Source organism: Mytilus galloprovincialis, chromosome 6 (assembly GCF_965363235.1).
Source record: "Mytilus galloprovincialis chromosome 6, xbMytGall1.hap1.1, whole genome shotgun sequence".
Lineage (NCBI taxonomy): Eukaryota > Metazoa > Mollusca > Bivalvia > Mytilida > Mytilidae > Mytilus > Mytilus galloprovincialis.
The window spans coordinates 48,507,134-48,527,337 of NC_134843.1; the positions used below are offsets into that span (position 1 = coordinate 48,507,134).

The following is a 20,204-nucleotide window of genomic DNA, read 5'->3' on the forward strand; positions in this document are numbered from 1 at the left end:
ACAAATCACTTGTGCCTTGTTCTCATAGTAAATGTAACAAATTGAAATTTGATAAATCATACTAAACATTCTGCCTAAAAACATAGATGAATTAAGAAAACAAAATGATAACAAATGAGAAATTTCTTGAAATCAAAGATTGACTAGAGTGGGGTGCTCATTTTCGCCACATCTTTCCATGTTTTCTACAGTTTATGTTCAGGTCTAAATGTTTTTGAAGTATACTGATATTTCTATATGAAGATAAGTTCAAATGCAAAATATACTTAAGCTTGAAAACCGGTTTGTTTTAAAAAAATCATCTGAAAAGTTAGATTAAAGGGTGTTTGAAATTTCCGGATGTTTTGTCAATGGGGGACACATATTCACCGTTTTTACACATCTATTTAAAACCAAATAACCGCAGCTTTTAACAATTTTTATCAAATCAATTGCATTATAGATGAATAGCAGACATTTCAAAGGTATAAAGAATTCAAAATTAGGGCATTCAGTCAAATACTTACTTAGAAATACTTCTTTGAAATCGTGTTTTTTATTCAGGAAATTGTCCGAAAATCGTTGTCCGTTTTTCAGTCATTTTCGGTAGGAGCCAAAATTTTGTCTCAGTTTAAAAAAATATTATATTTGTTATAAAAATATAATTTACGGGTACATTTCTTCCATTTCAGCCATCCTTTGAAGTTTTTACACCTCAAAATCCTTAAACGGCGAAATTGTGTCCCCGGCGAAAATGAGCACCCCACTCTAAAGTACATGCTCCTGCCTTGAAAATTTTTGAAGTACTAACAGATTGATTAACTAAAATGCAAGATATTTAAGAAAAAACAAATCAAGATTCTGTGGATCATATACAAGTTCAAAGTACACTAAATGCAGCTAGACTATTAAAACTTCAACTTTAAGCGTCCTCTTTTATTTATCTGGTAAGAACTGAAAAAAGTATCTTGCTCAAGATGAAAATGTATATTCTGCCCGACAAAATGCAGGAAGAATGGTGTACAGATCAATGAAAATGAATACATATATTTCAGTTGTATAAAAAGCCTCCTGCTCTAAGGACGTAAATGAAATAATTGCCCCTGCATCTGCTTAAATTTGCATTTTTTTAAACAATTTGTGATGTCAGAAAAGATTTTGTATCTTCATAGCAGTATTTTGATAGTATTTTCTGTGTAATCTTGGAACATCCCTTTAAGGTTATCACAGAAAAGTCATTTTATTGATATCTTAGTATACGGTATTGCCATATGAACAGTCCACAAAGCTATACAGAAAACTAAAAAATGAGTAACCATATCCTACCAAAAATCTAGTGTACCAAAAAGGTAAGCAATTTCTGGTCAACGACTGGCACCTGTCATGTTAATCCTTTCAAGTAACAATTTGTTGATAAGTCTAATTCAGTTATGTCATTATCATCAAAATAAGGATGGAATTGTCTAAAATAAAGTCAGACAATGCCTAAATGGAATAGGAATTTTTGGAATACTATAATATTTTCTTATCATTGTAGGTGTCATTTCCTTGCATCAACCCCAAGAAGAAAGAGAAGAAAAGAAGTTATGAAAACTCTGGAATAGTTCATCTGACTTCATTTAAGGTATAAATATCTATTCTTCATGTATTTTATAAACACCGTATGTATTATTAAACATTTCATAACAGTAAAACAAAGCACAAATTAAAAAGAAACACAATATTTTTATAGAAACAAAAGAGTTGGGGGAATTGAGGTGTTTTCACTCAGTCTGATTCAGAATTTTCTTTTCATAGTAGGTTCAGTAATTAAAACTTGTCTGTTTTCAATGAAAGGAAATGTTGAATAAAGAATTATTTACAAAATTTATGAAAATAATATCCATGTTTTTGTTGAATTGTTACTTGTGGTCCAATAAATAACACATTGGCAACAATCCGCTGTCAACTGACAAATTTTTCCTAATTCTGCATATCTAGATACACACTTTCTGATTTTAACTATTTTTCCAGCTGGAGAGAAATCCATCTTTCTTAGAATTTATATATGGAGGAATGCAGGTTAATTTTACAGTAAGTATAACAGTATTTACTATTGATAACACATACCAGTATTATATATGATAATCTTATTTGAATTAAGTGTATTTTTCTTCTAAATAACTAGCAGTGATTACATTAATATTATAAAAAAAAAACAGGACAAATGATAGATTTTTATACGACCGCAAAAATTAAAAAAATTTTGGTCATATATTGGAATCATGTCCTCAGCATGGGTGGCTTAGGCGGCATCATCACCGTCCAAAAACAGATGGTTTCCAGATAATAATTTTAGTATAAGTAAATAGAAATCAATAAAATTTTAACAAAATGTTTATAACCACATAGGAAGGTTGGGATTGATTTCGGGGGTTATGGTCCCAAAGGTTTAGAAATAAGGGGCTAAAAAAGGGGCCTAAATAAGCATTTTTGTAGTTTCCAGTCAATAACTTGTGTTTAAGTGCATAAATCTCTCTGAAATTATACCACAAGTTTCCATACTACAAAGGGATGGTTATGGGGGGGAGGGGGGTGGGGTTATGGCTCAAATCATTAAGCAATTAGGGACAAAGAAGGGGGGAAAACAAGGGTTTTTCTGGTTAAAGGACAATTTAGACAATTTAAAAGCAATGTAAGGGAGGTAATCTAATTCCATTTAAAGAATACTTTAAATATATGTTTGATTATCTCCCTTACGCTGCTCGAAAATTATGTATAAAGACATGATGATTGTCTTGAGATGTGTAGCTGTAAATAATTTTTAACCATGACTGTATGCCATTTTATATTTTAGTATTTTATGATGTATTTAAATGAGTAGTTATTGTTGTCGAGCCTGCAACTTTTGTTGCAGAAAGCTCGACATAGGGATAGTGATCCGGCGGCGGCGGCGGTGTTAGCTAACTTCTTAAAAGCTTTATATTTTAGAAGGTGGTAGACCTGGATGCTTCATACTTTGTATATAGATGCCTCATGTTACGAAGTTTCTGTCAGTCACATGTCCAATGTTCTTGACCTCATTTTCATGGTTCAGTGACCACTTGAAAAAAAAGTTCAGATTTTTTGTAATGTTGAATTCTCTCTTATTATAAGTAATAGGATAACTATATTTGATATGTGCGTACCTTGCAAGGTCCTCATGTCTGTCAGACAGTTTTCACTTGACCTCGACCTCATTTCATGGATCAGTGAACAAGGTTAAGTTTTGGTGGTCAAGTCCGTATCTCAGATACTATAAGCAATAGGGCTTGTATATTCTGTGTATGGAAGGACTGTAAGGTGTACATGTCCAACTGGCAGGTGTCATCTGACCTTGACCTCATTTTCATGGTTCAGTGGTTATAGTTAAATTTTTGTGTTTTGGTCTGTTTTTTTCATACTATATGCAATAGGTCTACTGTATTTGTTGTATGGAATGATTGTAAGGTGTACATGTCTAGCGGGCAGATGTCATGTGACCTTGACCTCATTTTCATGGTTCAGTGGTTATAGTTGAATTTTTGTGTTTTGGTCTGTTTTTTTCATACTATACGCAATAGGTCTACTATATTTGTTGTATGGAATGATTGTAAGGTGTACATGTCTAGCGGGCAGATGTCATGTGACCTTGACCTCATTTTCATGGTTCAGTGGTCAAAGTTAAGTTTTTGAGTTTTGGTCTATTTATCTAATACTATATGCCATAGGTCAACTATATTTGGTGTATGGAAATATTTTATGATCTTTATGTCAGTAGCGCAGGTTTCTTTTGACCATGACCTCATTTTCACGGTTCATTGCACAGTGTTCATTTTTTGTGTTTTGGTCTATTTTTCTTAAACTATAAGTAATAGGTCAACTATATATATTGTATAGAAGCATTGTTAGCTGTACATGTCTGCCTGGCATGGTTCATCTGACCTTGACCTCATTTTCATGGTTCATTGGTCTTTGTTTAGTTATATTGGTTAATGTTAAGTTTATGAGACAGTTGTAATAAAGCTTTATACTTAGGGCTATCAACATAATATCAATGATTAGTAAAGAAGGCGAGACATTTCAGCGTGTGCACTCTTGTTTCAAAATCCATTAGAAATTTGAATTGAGATTATTTTTGGAATAAGTGAAAGGGGAAGATGAAAAAATGAGAGGTAGGGGTACAATTTTTCTCATTTCAGAAATTAAAAAGATAATTTCTTCTTTATAATTTTTATTGCCAAATTGGAGTTTTTACCCAAACTTCACGGTCCACTAAACATAGAAAATGATAGTGCGAGTGGGGCATCCGTGTACTGGGGACACATTCTTGTTTTAAGTTCATTAGACCACATTCATTCTGTGTCAGAAACCTATGCTGTGTCAACTATTTAATCACAATCCAAATTCAGAGCTGTATCAAGCTTGAATATTGTGTCCATACTTGCCCCAACTGTTCAGTGTTCAGCATCTGGTTTAAAGCATGGTATAAACATAGCAACCAGCTACCTATAGGAAAAAGCCAATCAACCAAAACAACCACCATGTCTAATGATAGAGAATAAGGGTAAAATGCATTAGAACTGATCAAAATTTCAAGATTAATGAACTCTCCATTACCAAAAAACTTATCAGATGACTCTAGAAGATTTGTATGCCCCACACCTACGATAGTAGAGGGGCATTATGTTTTCTGGTCTGTGCGTCCGTCTGTCCCGCTTCAGGTTTAAGTTTTTGGTCAAGGTAGTTTTTGATGAAGCTGAAGTCCAATCAACTTGAAACTTAGTACACTTGTTGCTTATGATATGATCTTTCTAATTTTAAAGCTAAATTAGTCTATTGACCCCAATTTCACAGTCTACTGAACATAGAAAATGAAAGTGGGAGTTTCAGGTTAAAATGAAACTGAAGTCCAATCAACTTGAAACTTAGTACACTTGTTGCTTATAATATAATCTTTCTTATTTTAAAGCCAAATTAGACTTTTGACCTCAATTTCACGGTCCATTGAACATAGAAATGAAAGTGGGAGTTTCAGGTAAAAAGTTTTTGGTCGAGGTAGTTTTTGATGAAGTTGAAGTCCAATCAACTTGAAACTTAGTACACATGTTCCCTATGGTATGATCTTTCTAATTTTAATGTCAAATTAGATTTTTTACCCTATTTCACGGTCCATTGAACATGTGTACTTTGGATACATTCTTGTTTTTTACTAATATTCAAGTTGTTGCCTCGGTTTTCTCCAAAATTATAATAGTACTGTGCAAACTGTATGAAGCAAGAATGAACAGCTATACGAGATCTACATCAATGCTGATATGAGTCCATCATATGACTCAAACCAAAGGAGGATTCCTAAAGAGTTATTACCCTTTCTATTATCTTGAAAACTATAACAGAAAAGTAGAATCATGACAAAACAAAATTATCTGAATGCCCCATTGTACTTGACAGTCTTTTGTATAAACATAATAAGCAGAAAGTGCATTGATTTTTCAGGTAGGAGTAGATTTTACAGCTTCTAATGGTGATCCCAAAACAGCTAATTCTTTACATTACATCAATCCATATCAACCTAATGAATATCAACAAGCCATACAAGCTGTGGGGGCAGTATGTCAAGATTATGACACGTATGTACTCTACTTCCATACTATGACATGTATGTTTTTAAGCCTTCTATTGTCTTGCCTCAAATGCAGAGATGGGTCCGATTGCTTTCAATGTAATTGATTAAATTACAATTACTTTGTCATTTGTACGATTAAATTAAATTAACGATTACATCATTTTTGAAAGTGTCTGATTAAATTAATGATTACATTGGCAAAGTAATCATGATTACGTCTGATTACAATGAATTAAAAAAAACGTTTTGAATGATGTGAATGAATAAAAGTCTAATATAACTATAGCATTTTAAGAAAGGATTAGGTTTGATATATTATAAAATGATAACGTTAAACCTCAGTTATTTAATAGACCACAAAAGTTCACTACATACATGAACATTGTGTCACTGGTTTGACCCGTTACACTTCATCATGATTGATCTCTGAATTATTGAATAAAGCTTTATTAAGAGTTTGCTGTTTGTCTTCTAACCTCTTCCAGACTTTATATGTGTTTCAAGGTGCAGTTATGGAAGTTAAAATATGGATGATATAAAGTTACCAGTAAAATCTATGTAAAATTTTTATAGAATTGTTTAATTAAATTGTAAACAAATTGCAAGTACTAAAATTCATTGCATTTTACATGTCCAGTCCAAATACATACAAAATTTTGCTCATTTTAAACAAGATTTATTCCAACTTTTGATTTAGTTTGTGTTAATTAGAGAAATTTTGAATGTCTCTTTAATCTTTTATCATCATGATCATATATATTGTCCTACAGCTATACTCAATTGGTAATTGCAATAAAAACAAACCTTAATTGGTTATCTACCTGTCAATTCAAAGTTGACAAAAATCAAAATATTAACAAAAGATATAATTATTAAGGGTTAAAGAGAAGTTTTACTAGACTATAACAGTTATTATCAAAAATATATGTATGTACATCTTTAAATTGTCAATATATGTACAATATCTTTTACTAAGGCCAAAGACATATAGTTGTATTTATATGTCTCTTCTTAGAATAATGATGACTTTTCAATACTGTAACAGTTTATTTTTTACTGAAGTATACAAATCAATCAACATGCTTTATAAATTAAACCAAACTACATTTACATGTTAAATATTTATTTAATAAGAATAACAAAAAGGTTTACTTCTTGACCATAAACACAGCTAAAAAAATCATTGTAATCAGAATGTAATCAAAAAGTAATCAAGATTACAGGGTATTTTGAGAAGCAATTGATTAAATTAAATTACATTTAATCAGATTTTTGGCTGATTAATGATTACAATGATTACTTGAAAAATTGTAATCAATTACAGCTGATTAATGATTACAATTACAATTACCCCAAGTCTGCTCAAATGATGTATTATTTTGTGATTAGGTCAGTTGATGGGGAACCACTAGTGGAAGTGTAATGGTATTTGGTATGCAGTTGTATAAGCATTGTCACATCTATTTATCATGGAATTATTTGGTCCCAACCCTCATGGTCTTTAGATATTGAAAGTTTTGGATGTTAAAGTTTGTGATTCGACCACTAATATTAAGTCAATGATATTAATATTTGGTATGCAGTTGTACAAAAATGAATTAGCATTTGCAAGTCTCATTTCTTAGGGTTTAATCTGACCTTGACCTCCTTATTGAGGGGGATAGGACCTTTATCTGGACTCCAGGATCAGGTGTTTTTAAGCTCAGGATTTCAGGATTGACCCTTTTGGGATTCAGGAATTCTTTTTTTAATTTCAGTATGTCAAGATTTACATTTTTAATTATTCAATTTTATCATAAAAATATATAAGCAGGCAACACATTTCATCAAGTGCACTCTTGCTGTTTATTTAAGGTGCTGATGATTTTACTATAACACAAGGTTTATCAAAATTTATGAAATTTTTATCATTCATCTCTAAGAAAACTTTTAAAAAATCAATCATATTCTTGCAATATACCCTCATTTTGGGCTTTTAAAGGTATTGTTTATTGTTGAGCCTGCCACTTTTGTCGCAGAAAGCTCGACATGGGGATAGTGATCCGGCGGCGGCGGCGTTAACTAACTTCTTAAAAGCTTCATATTTTAGAAGGTGGAAGACCTGGATGATTCATACTTTGTATATGGATGCCTTATGTTACGAAGTTTCCGTCAGTCACATGTCCTATGTCCTTGACCTCATTTTCATGGTTCAGTGACTACTTGAAAAAAAAGTTAAAATTTTTTGTAATGATAAATTCTCTCTTATTATAAGTAATAGGATAACTATATATGGTATGTGCGTACCTTGCAAGGTCATCATGCCCGTCAGACAGTTTCCACTTGACCTCGACCTCATTTCATGGATTAAGTTTTGGTTTTCAAGTCCATATCTCAGATACTATTAGCAATAGGTCTAGTATAATCAGTGTATGGAAGGACTGTAAGGTGTACATGTCCAACTGGCAGGTGTCGTCTGACCTTGACCTCATTTTCATGGTTTAGTGGTTATAGTTAAGTTTTTGAGTTTTGGTCTTTTTTTTCTTATACTATATGCAAAAGGTCAACTATATTTGGTGTATGGAAATATTTTATGATCTATATGTCAGTCGTGCAGGTTTTATTTGACCTTGACCTCATTTTCATGGTTAATTGCTCAGTGTTAAGTTTTTGTGTTTTGGTCTGTTTTTCTTAAACTATAAGCAATAGTTCAACTAAATTTGTTGTATGAAAAAATTGTAAGCTGTACATGCCTGCCTGGCATGGTTCATCTGACCTTGACCTTATTTTCATGGTTCATTGGTCAATGTTTAGTTTTCTTGGTTAATGTTAAGTTTGTGTGACAGTTGTAATAAAAATTTATATTTAGGACTATCAACATAATATCAATGATTAGTAAAGAAGGCGATACATTTCAGCATGTGCACTCTTGTTGAATAATGTACAAAATTTTCTAAACTTGGATTTCTTATATTTTAGGGACAAAATGTTTCCAGCTTTAGGATTTGGTGCACAGATTCCTCCTGAAATGAAGGTTTCCATGGAATTTGCATTGAATTTTAATGCTACTAATCCGTATTGTGCAGGTAGAACTTTAGAAACAAAAATTGTGAAAATGGTACACTGTTTTCAATATAGCAGATCTGATGGAAAGGCAACAAAGTACATTTCAACCTTAAAATTATAGGAATATAGAGAATTTTCATGACCCATAGTTTATGAATTTTTAGATGTAAAATTTACTAAATTTATTTGGAAAAATATTATATGTAGGTGACTTTTCTAATGTGAACCATATATGTGTAAATTCAGCATTTTATTAAGTTTTGTAGAAATTCAGGTGTAAATACACTTTACAAGAAGACCTATTTTTCAGAATTTTTAGTGAGTTGCAAAAAAGTTGAAATTTATCTCCAGATGCTACAATATTGAACAACAACCCTTGTGCTTGTATGAACGATTTTTTTTCTTGATTTGGCTTTAGATAATTGATGGTACTGAGCATGTCATTTCACATGTAGTCCTGTTATGTAGATTTACAATTTAATTATATATTTGGATTATATTTTGGTTAAATATGGGAACCAAGAGTATAATGTATTTGTATATTTTTTTCCTTTCAGGAATACAGGGCATTTTAGATGCTTATACCAACTGCATACAACAGATTCGTCTTTATGGACCAACAAATGTTTCACCAATAATATATCATGTTGCCAGGTTTGCTGAAGCAGCCCAAAAAGAGGAGGCAACAAAAGGGGCTCATGTAAGGATAAACTTTATAAATAAGATGCTTGTCGAAGGTTGCTTTATAACTCTTATTTTTATTGTTAATGTCATTATCCTTATCCAGTTTATTGAACTTGGCATGTTTTCATTGTTCTGGGAACTGTAATAAAGTTTTTTCAAGAGATTTGTTCTAATACATACTGTGACATCCTGAAGCTTCCCAGATTTTGTATCCCATCGTTGTCATTGTCTGTGTTGTCTGTGTTGTCAGAAGACAGTTGTTTTCTGGACAATAACTTTAGTATTAGTAAATAGAAATCTTTGATATTTAAACACAGGGTTTAAAACCACAAAAGAAAGGTTGGGATTGATTTTGGGGGTTAAGGTCCTAACAGTTTAGGAATTGGGGGCCAAAAAGAGGTTAAAAAAAGTAATCTTTCTAGTTTGCAGATAATTACTTGTGTTTAAGTTTGAATCTCTCTGAAATTATACCACAAGTTTCCATACCACAAAGGGAGGGTTTGAATTGACTTTAGGAGTTTATGGCTCAATCTGTTTAGGAATTGTGGGCAAAAAAGGGGGAAAAGCAAGGGTTTCTTGGTTGATGGACATTTAGGACAATTCTAAAGAAGTGTAAGGGAGGTAATACAAATACATTTCAAGTAAAATGTTGTGTATGTTTGGATTTACTTCCCTTGTAAATTATGTATACAGAAATGTTGTATTGTCTTGAGATCATTAGCTGTCAATTTATTTTTCTCTAAGTTATTATTAATTAATATGATTTTAGCCATGATTATGTATATCATTTTCTATTTTAAGACTTTTTATTATTTATTTAAATGGGTAATTGTGGTTGCAAACTCCATTAGAAATTTAAATTGAGATTATGGCCATATTTTGAGGGAAAGATTTTTTTGGGGGAAAAGGTGAGGTGAAAAAAAATGGGGGGACAGTATTTTTTCTCATTTCAGATTTCAGAAATTAAAATGAAAGTTTCTTCAAATACTTTTTTTGGCAAAATATAGGTGGTATAACATCATAGTGTATTGCACTAAAGTAAAAAAAAGGGGTAAACATTTTTTTTGGGGGGTGGTGGAGGAGGGGGGTGGGCAATTCACAACAGCATAGTGTATTGTGCAAAAGCAAAAAACTGTTCATATAAATTCAAATCATATAACCAATTATAAGTTCTTTGACTACAATTATTCTGTGTCAGAAACCTATTATGTGTCAAATATTTAATTACAATCCAAATTCAGACCTGTATCAAGCATGCATATTGTGGCCTTTTTTGCTCCAACTGTTCATGGTTGGACCTCTGTGGTCGTATCTAGCTGTGCTCAGTGAAACAATTTATTCAAATATGTTGGAATCTATACTTAACTGTATGCCTTTTCAACAATTTTTTATTTGAGCGTTACTGATGAGTCTTTTGTAGACGAAACGCACGTCTGGCGTAAATGAAATTTCAATCCTGGTATTCATGATGAGTTTATTTACAACCACTGGGTTGATGCCACTGCTGGTGGAGATTTATTTCCCGAGGGTATCACCAGCTCAGTATTCAGCTCTTCTGTGTTGACTTGAGTTATCATTGATATGTTCATAATTATAAATTAACTGTTAACAAAATTTTGAATTTTTGAAATACTAAGGCTTTTCTACCTCAGGAATAGATTACCTAAGCTGTATTTGGCAAAACTTTTAGGAATTTTTGGTCTTCAATGCTCCTGAACTTTGTACTTTATTTGGCCTTTTCAACAATTTTTCATTCGAGCGTTACTAATGAGTCTTTTGTAGACCAAACACGCGTCTGGCGTAAATGAAATTTCAATCCTGGTATCTATGATGAGTTTATTTATATGAAAGGTATCCTTTGTGAACTTCAGTTATTTTAAAGATTTTTATTTGAAATTGTACATTATCATGATTATATGGTTACTATTGTCCAATACGTTATGTATTATTATAAAAGATATTGGTCATTGATATGTTTTTTGCAGTGCTATTCAAGCTAATGATTAGTAAAACAATGTATAGGTAGATCAGCTACTGGTATATGATAAATTCACTGTCATTCATGACTTTATTTCAGGCCTACTTTGCTCTACTGCTACTGACAGATGGAGTGATCACAGATATGGATGCCACTCGTCAAGCTATTGTATATTGTTCTGGTCTTCCCATGTCACTGATCATTGTTGGAGTGGGTAACGCTGACTTTGCTGACATGAACTTTCTTGATGGAGATGATGGTGTTCTAAAAGGCCCAAATGGTCAGCCAGCTCAGCGAGATATTGTACAATTTGTACCTTTTAGAGACTTTAAAAGAGTAAGCGGGAATGATCCAAACGTATGTTTAGCATGTTATTGTCTGCACATACAATGAAATCTGTCTTATAAGTAATGATCAGTAATGTTCTGTATTTTGAAAAAAATATGCATTCAATTTTTAGAATTTTAATGTTGAAGGTTTTGGACTAAATTTTTATGCAGAGAATATAGGCAGATTTCAATGTATACAGCTGTTTGTCTTTCCATCATTGTGCTTAAAACCTGATATTTTATCTCCGAATTTTGGTGTAAGGGTCTGCATTAAACTATTTTAGACTAAACAGACTGACATTCTTCTAAAAAAGACTTGTTCTGAACCATCTTTTCAGTAAGCTTTATGAAATAAATGAAGTGATAGTTTTAACACCTTCAAGTTGTGTGGCTGGCATGTATATAATTTTTTTTTACCTTAACCTTTGAACTTCAGAACGGATAAATTTCTGATATTTTTTAGTTTTGATTTTAAAAAAAATGGGAGTTATTCACATTACAACTTTGGGAGGAGAACCTTGTCCCTTTTCAATGAAAATAATATCAATTTACCTGACACAGCTTTACACCAATTCAGATATATTGTAAATATTCTATTTTAATCTTTTTTTTTGCATGATTTTTACCTGATATCATTTGACTGATCTTTTTACAAATGTGTGTATATTTTAATCTTTATGAACTTGCATTTTTTAAAGTATGACATCATAGCAGAATCTAAAGCTATGTTCTCCTCACTATACTTTAAAGCTGTTGATCTTTTTCTGTAACATATATTTTTTTCTTTGTTCAATATTTGGTAACTGAGGTAATCATTGGGTCAATATTGCACAATTTAAGGGACAAAATTATCATTTTGAAAACAAAAACATTATTTCTCCCTGTTGCAATTGAAAGAAGTTAACTATGATAATGGGGAAGAAGGGATGATGTTTTAGAGATAGACATAGACCGTTGGTTTTCCAGTCTGAATGGTTTTTTTTACACTAGTAATTTTTGGGGCCCTTTATAGCTTGCTGTTCGATGTAAGCCTAGGCTCTGTGTATAAGACCGTACCTTGACCTATAATGGTTTAATTTTATAAATTGTGACTTGGATGGAGAGTTGTCTCGTTGGCACTCATACCACAGCTTCCTTATCTATAGAATATAGATTTAAATACATGGGATGCATTGAATTTTTGTGAAAAAAAAAATATTTTCCAATACTTTTTAAATGGCTGTTGACATATGTCTACAGCTACTATTTGAGAGTGTACAAAATAGCATTGTTTCAAGTTGTGTCACAATATAAAAATTAGTGTTGTTTACAACCTTTGCCTCAATAGGAAGACAATAAACTCATCATAGATACCAGGACTAAATTTTATATATACGCCAGACGCGCGTTTCGTCTACAAAAGACTCATCAGTGACAAAGACACTTTTGGGATAAATTTCAAAGTATATTTACCAGTACTTTTGCAAAGAAATTGCAATATATTCCTGTAAAATGATGAATGACACTTGGTACATAAAAATGACAGCAGATTGTTTTTGTGAAAAATGTCAAAGTTTACTACAACCACTCTCTAAGTAAATTGTGCATATTGACCAGAATACTTTCTTTTTAACTCAAGTTATCCCATATATTAAATACTAATTTACTATAATGTCTCATCTATTACTAATCTATTGTAGCTAATAATCCTTGTTCTCGCTATAATGTTTTTTCATTGTTTACATTTTAAATTCCACTGGCAGTACACTACAAAGCACTTACTGAAATCAAATTTAATAATCTCATACTTATAAATGCACATAATCGTTTCTTATTTTACTATAAAGTATTTAAAGTATATTCAGACTTATACATCCTTTGATCCTGTATTATATATAGATAAAGGGACATGTTGAATACATGACAATAAAAAGCAAACAGAAAAGAAGAAACACGTTTTTGTTTATTTCTTTTCATCAATGAAACAAACCACAGAAATGACAAAAAAACATTCATGCTTATTCTTTTTTATTGAAGACAAATAGAAACAACTGCAATAAAAATAATTGATGTAGAGATATTTACATTATAGAATTGAATTTGTTTATCGTAAGTTTTGTAGAGAATTATCTAATAGTTTTCTTGTAATTTTGTACTGAACAGCTTCGAGTAAGTATAAATGAATGAAACATTTTTGTAATCAGATGAACCCTATCACTATTTTGGAATCAGCAATACTTGACCCAGGTTTATACCTCTTGTTGACTTGAACTCAACAATCACTTTTGCAAATGTTGTATCAAACATCTTTTTTCATGATGTCAAAATTTTACAGCAAAGTCTGTATTTGCAAGTAGTGGACGAATAGCAATAAGGTGGAGTGATATTATAGCAATACAGTGTAAGATTCCAAATGATCAAAATTAGTGTTTGTCAAACTGCTATATAACCAATGAAATTTTTCTGATGAAATGGTTCAAATTTTTTTATTTTTTTGTCAAGGGTCAAAGCAAATATTTTGTAACAAAAATTATGAAAATTAAACGAGCCAAATTAATTTTAGTCAAGGTGTTAGGTACCACCTTAATCTGTTAAAAAATACTTTCTTTTGCAGGCATCAGCAGCTGAGTTAGCAAAGCAGGTGTTGGCAGAGGTTCCACAACAAGTAGTTAAATATTACTCAATGAGGAAAATGTTGCCAAATGTTCCACAAAAATAAGACAGCAATACTTATCAATGAAGAAGCAGAGCAGTTATTAGTGTCTAATAAGTTTGTTGAACAATTTGTTGATTGTTATTTGTTGAATCTGTTTTGAAAGCTTATTGCAAATGTTATAATGGAAGCCTGAATCATTACCTCTTACCTCTTACCTTTAGGATTATGAGGTAAATCCTATAGAATGAAATAGCAATCTGTCATTTTTATGGTGCAAAAATGTATATACCATCATTGTCGTATAGCAAGTTATGGAATTATATGGTATATTTTTGGGACTAGTCATTTCATTTTTTAAATGTCTGACATAATGGCTTCTATAGTTGATTTTATATCTCTTAATGTTTTCTCTTAACATTATATTGTTTCTGCCCTATTGTTTGTATTTTGAACTTCCTGGCTTAATTAGCCATTCACATAATAGATCTGAGATAAGAAAGTGTTTTTTTTGTAAGAATCTTTTAACCATTTTACAAGTTTATGTTAGGTGGATGTGCCATATTCTGCCTGCTCAGGCCTAAGATTCAACATGCCATAATTGTGGTAAATGATGTTAACTATGACATTGTATGTATATTGCAATGTTATTTATAAACAGTTCTTGTAGTTCTTCAAATTTCCCCAATCTTTATTCTTTATTTCATTTATCACTCTGATGCTACTTACAGACCTATTTTTTATATTGCTTTGTTATCTATTTTTTGAAAGTGCTTGGTTACTTTTTGCGTTTGTGCTTTGTTATAATTATTCAAAGTGGCATTATTTCTTTTTTTCTGTTGATTTTATTAATAAAAAGTGTTCAATATAAAGATTGCATTTATCCTTCTTGATACTTTTTGCAATCATACTGTTAATTTGTGTAAAAGACATATAAATATTGAGATATTTTCTTGCCATTATAATGTAACCAATCAAACGGTATCATTTGATATGTTTTTTTTTTTTTTAATATTAAGCATACTTGAACAAGAGGGAATCAAATATACTAAAAAGGTGAAAATATTCCTATACAAGTTGAAGGACAAAGAAAACAATAAATGTTAAAATATTGTAAAATCTATTGATTCTAAAATATCATTTGACAAAGTTAGAAATCAATATCAGAAGAAAACAAAAAAATTACATATATATCCAGTAAGTTGTTGCCAAGATGTTCATTTCTTTAAAAACATTTTTTTTGTAGATGGTAATATTTAAATAATAATGGGTCCAAGTAATTTTGAATATTTATTGTAAATTGTATTTTTATATCAATTGATATCTTATTTACTTATCTATTTGGGTTTCCTTTTATAGTAAAGCATATTTTCATATATAAGTTGAAATAAGTTCTAGTACATGTAGTTCTTTTTGGGCTTCCTTTACAAGTATACAGCTTAGTGATAGGTGGCAGTTTATTTTTATGCTATATATCTTTATTGGCATGTATGTCATGTAGGTTAGGTACAGTTAGTGACAACTTTTGTAAAAGTTATTATTCTGTTAGGTCATTTACTCATCTTTTTTACAATTTAATCATTTAAACCACATTTTTTTTGTTAAAATTTGATACCATATCATGTATATATTTTGTATTATGCTGAACTGCTTTACAGCACATGTTTTCTACTAATCTTATTTTATTCTAAGGAACAAGGTAGATTGAGATTAATTATTTAACACCTTTCAGAGTATTTTGTTAAAAAGAAGTAAATAGAATTTATACCAAACCTAAGGAAATTATGTCATGTTTAAGTGAGGGCCCTCATGGGGTTTTTGATTATGTGATTACTTGGCCGTTTTTTAGCTCACCTGGCCCGAAGGGCCAAGTGAGCTTTTCTCATCACTTGGCGTCCGTCGTCCGTCGTCGTCCGTCGTCCGTCGTCGTCGTCGTCGTCCGTCGTCGTTAACTTTTACAAAAATCTTCTCCTCTGAAACTACTGGGCCAAATCAAACCAAACTTGGCCACAATCATCATTGGGGTATCTAGTTTAAAAAATGTGTGGCGTGACCCGGTCAACCAACCAAGATGGCCGCCACGGCTAAAAATAGAACATAGGGGTAAAATGCAGTTTTTGGCTTATAACTCAAAAACCAAAGCATTTAGAGCAAATCTGACATGGGGTAAAAATGTTTATCAGGTCAAGATCTATCTGCCCTGAAATTTTCAGATGAATCGGTCAATCGGTTGTTGGGTTGCTGCCCCTGAATTGGTAATTTTGAGGAAATTTTGCTGTTTTTGGTTATTATCTTGAATATTATTATAGATAGAGATAAACTGTAAACAGCAATAATGTTCAGCAAAGTAAGATCTACAAATAAGTCAACATGACCAAAATGGTCAGTTGACCCGTTTAGGAGTTATTGCCCTTTATAGTCAATTTTTAACCATTTTTCGTTAATTAAAGTAATCTTTTACAAAAATCTTCTCCTCTGAAACTACTGGGCCAAATTAATCCAAACTTGGCCACAATCATCTTTGGGGTATCTAGTTTAAAAAATGTGTGGCGTGACCTGGTCAACCAACCAAGATGGCCGCCACGGCTAAAAATAGAACAAAGGGGTAAAATGCAGTTTTTGGCTTATAACTCAAAAACCAAAGCATTTTGAGGAAATCTGACGGGATAAAAATGTTTATCAGGTCAAGATCTATCTGCCCTGAAATTTTCAGATGAATCAGTCAATCGGTTGTTGGGTTGCTGCCCCTGAATTGGTAATTTTGAGGAAATTTTGCTGTTTTTGGTTATTATCTTGAATATTATTATAGATAGAGATAAACTGTAAACAGCAATAATGTTCAGCAAAGTAAGATCTACAAATAAGTCAACATGACCAAAATGGTCAGTTGACCCGTTTAGGAGTTATTGCCCTTTATAGTCAATTTTAACCATTTTTCATAAATTAAATTACTCTTTTACAAAAATCTTCTCCTCTGAAACTACTGGGCCAAATTAATCCAAACTTGGCCACAATCATCTTTGGGGTATCTAGTTTAAAAAATGTGTGGCGTGACCTGGTCAACCAACCAAGATGGCCACCACCGCTAAAAATAGAACATAGGGGTAAAATGCAGTTTTTGGCTTATAACTCAAAAACCAAAGCATTTTGAGGAAATCTGACATGAGATAAAAATGTTTATCAGGTCAAGATCTATCTGCCCTGAAATTTTCAGATGAATCGGTCAATCGGTTGTTGGGTTGCTGCCCCTGAATTGGTAATTTTGAGGAAATTTTGCTGTTTTTGGTTATTATCTTGAATATTATTATAGATAGAGATAAATTGTAAACAGCAATAATGTTCAGCAAAGTAAGATCTACAAATAAGTCAACATGACCAAAATGGTCAGTTGACCCCTTTAGGAGTTATTGCCCTTTATAGTCAATTTTAACCATTTTTCATAAATCTAAGTAATCTTTTACAAAATCTCCACTGAAACTACTAGGCCACAATCATCTTTGGGGTATCTAGTTTGAAAAATGTGTCCGATGACCTGGCCATTCAACCAAGATGGCCGCCACGGCTAAAAATAGAACATAGGGGTAAAATGCAGTTTTTGGCTTATAACTATGAATTCAAAGCATCTAGAGCAAATCTGACAAGAAGTTAAATTGTTAATCAAGTCAATATCTATCTGCCCTGAATTTTTCAGATGAATTGGACAACTGGTTGTTGGGTTGCTGCCCTCCAATTGGTAATTTTTAAAGAAATTTTGCCGTTTTTGGTTATCTTGAATACTATTATAGATAGCGATAAACTGTAAACAGCAATAATGTTCAGCAAAGTAAGATCTACAAATAAGTCAACATGACCTAAATGGTCAATTGACCCCTTAAGAAGTTATTGCCCTTTATAGTCAATTTTTAACAATTTTCATTAATTTGGTAAATATATGTAAATTTTTACCAAATATAGTTCTCTGTTACTAATGGGCAAAGTTCATTATAGATATAATTGTAAGAAGCAAAATCGTTCAGTAAAGTAAGAACTTCAAACACATCACCATCACCAAAATACAATTTTGTCATGAATCCATTTGTGTCCTTTGTTTAATATGCACATAGACCAAGGTGAGCGACACAGGCTCTTTAGAGCCTCTAGTTTAATGATTATTTGATTATTAAGCCAAATATTTCATGATTATTTGATTACCTAGGACTGTATTTTTAGTTTATGATTATTTGATTACTAAAGATAAGCAAATATTTAATGATTATGTGATTATATTGGCAAAAAAATGGTGATTATGTGATTACTAGGACCCCCCCATGAGGGGCCTCTTAAGTTTGGTAAAGAGTTCAGAAAAGACTTGTTTCACTGTTGTATGAGGCTCCCGCAGGGTCAAATACGATCTGCGACCTATGGGCTTTTAGAGGGACTTCCGACCTGAGGGCCTCCAAAAACGACCTGCGACCTGTAAAATTTAGAAAAAACAACCTCCGACCGACTTCCGTCCTCTGTGTTGGGGAAAAAAAAGACCTGCGACCTGTACATTTCCCTTAAAAACGACCTCTCTTCGAATTTAAAAGCGACCTTGCGACCTGAGGTACCTTGTGGGAGCCTCTTGTATGTAACAAATAAAACCATACCAGATCAGATTAGAAATTCAAATGTTTGATTCTGGATATTTGGTTGAGAAATGTAATCAATGTAACCATATAATGTGTACTGCTGTTACGTTATATGTTAGAAATGCTTATTTCACCAATAGCAAACTCATATGTTATCTGTAACGGCAGCTTTGTAATATTTGTATACACTTCAGGAATTCTAGGGTTAAAATTTTACTATGTTATATGCAAAATGTTATGAAAATATGCTAGCTGTGCAATAGATGGATGTAACTTTTGTCTGTTTTTCTTTATTTATTGAATATTTAGTAATAGAAACTAATTTTAAAGTCTATAAATAAATATCACAATATTGAAAGTTCCTTATTACTTTAAAAAGTTATAGATGATATGGGTCTTTTTGTGAGAATCATTCGTTTTTAATTTTATGTAGATTATGGGGATAAGCATGACACCTTTACAATAACTCTGTACTGGTTGATAATTTAATCTGAAAAAACACCATCATATACTCATTAGTTGTAGTTAGCTTTGAATTAGTTTTCAGTAACTGCAAGTACTCTTATATCCGTACTTTGCGCCAAATGTTTTTAAGTTAGTTGGTATGTTTTGCTTAGTACCAATATATGAGTAAAACTATTTGCAAATGATTTTTAGCTCACCTGGCCCAAAGGGCCAAGTAAGCTTTTCCCATCACTTGGCGTCCGGCTTCGTCCTGCGTCCGTCGCCGTTAACTTTTACAAAAATCCTCTCCTCTGAAACTACCAGGCCAAATTTTACCAAACTTGGCCACAATCTTCAGGTATCTAGTTTAAAAAATGTGTCCGGTGACGCGGTCAACCAACCAAGATGGCCACCACGGCTAATAATAGAACATAGGGGTAAAATGCAGTTTTTGGCTTATTACTCAAAAACCAAAGCATTTAGAGCAAATCTGACATGGGGGTTAATTTGTTCATCAGGTCAAGATCTATCTGCCCTTAAATTTTCAGATATATCGGACAACCCGTTATTGGGTTGCTGCCCCTGAATTGGTAATTTTATGGAAATTTTACTGTTTTGGGTTATTATCTTGAATATTATTATAGATAGAGATAAACTGTAAACAGCAATGTTCAGCAAAGTAAGATTTACAAATAAGTCAACATGACCGAAATGGTCAGTTGACCCCTTTAGGAGTTATTGCCCTTTATAGTCAATTTTTAACCATTTTTCGTAAATCTTAGTAATCTTTTACAAAAAATCTTCTCCTCCGAAACTACTGGGTTAAACAATCCAAACTTGGCCACAATCATTTTTGGGGTATTTAGTTTAAAAAATG

The 20,204-nt window shown here is 32.0% G+C and overlaps 1 protein-coding gene across 4 annotated transcripts in view; it reads left to right on the top strand.

The window, feature by feature from the left end:
- The window catches only part of LOC143079754 (copine-3-like), a 53,413-nt gene extending 34,172 nt beyond the window's left edge, over window positions 1-19,241 (top strand). For 3 of the 4 annotated variants that reach the window (XM_076255324.1, XM_076255326.1, XM_076255325.1), the window contains exons 9-15: window positions 1,517-1,603; window positions 1,993-2,052; window positions 5,476-5,609; window positions 8,564-8,670; window positions 9,208-9,350; window positions 11,412-11,669; window positions 14,235-19,241. In XM_076255324.1, coding sequence (XP_076111439.1) covers window positions 1,517-1,603; window positions 1,993-2,052; window positions 5,476-5,609; window positions 8,564-8,670; window positions 9,208-9,350; window positions 11,412-11,669; window positions 14,235-14,339 — 894 coding nt within the window. In that variant the 3' untranslated portion in view covers window positions 14,340-19,241. The remainder of the gene's footprint in view (window positions 1-1,516; window positions 1,604-1,992; window positions 2,053-5,475; window positions 5,610-8,563; window positions 8,671-9,207; window positions 9,351-11,411; window positions 11,670-14,234) is intronic. The other variant, XM_076255327.1, reaches the window with a different exon arrangement.
- Window positions 19,242-20,204: the final 963 nt, after the last annotated feature.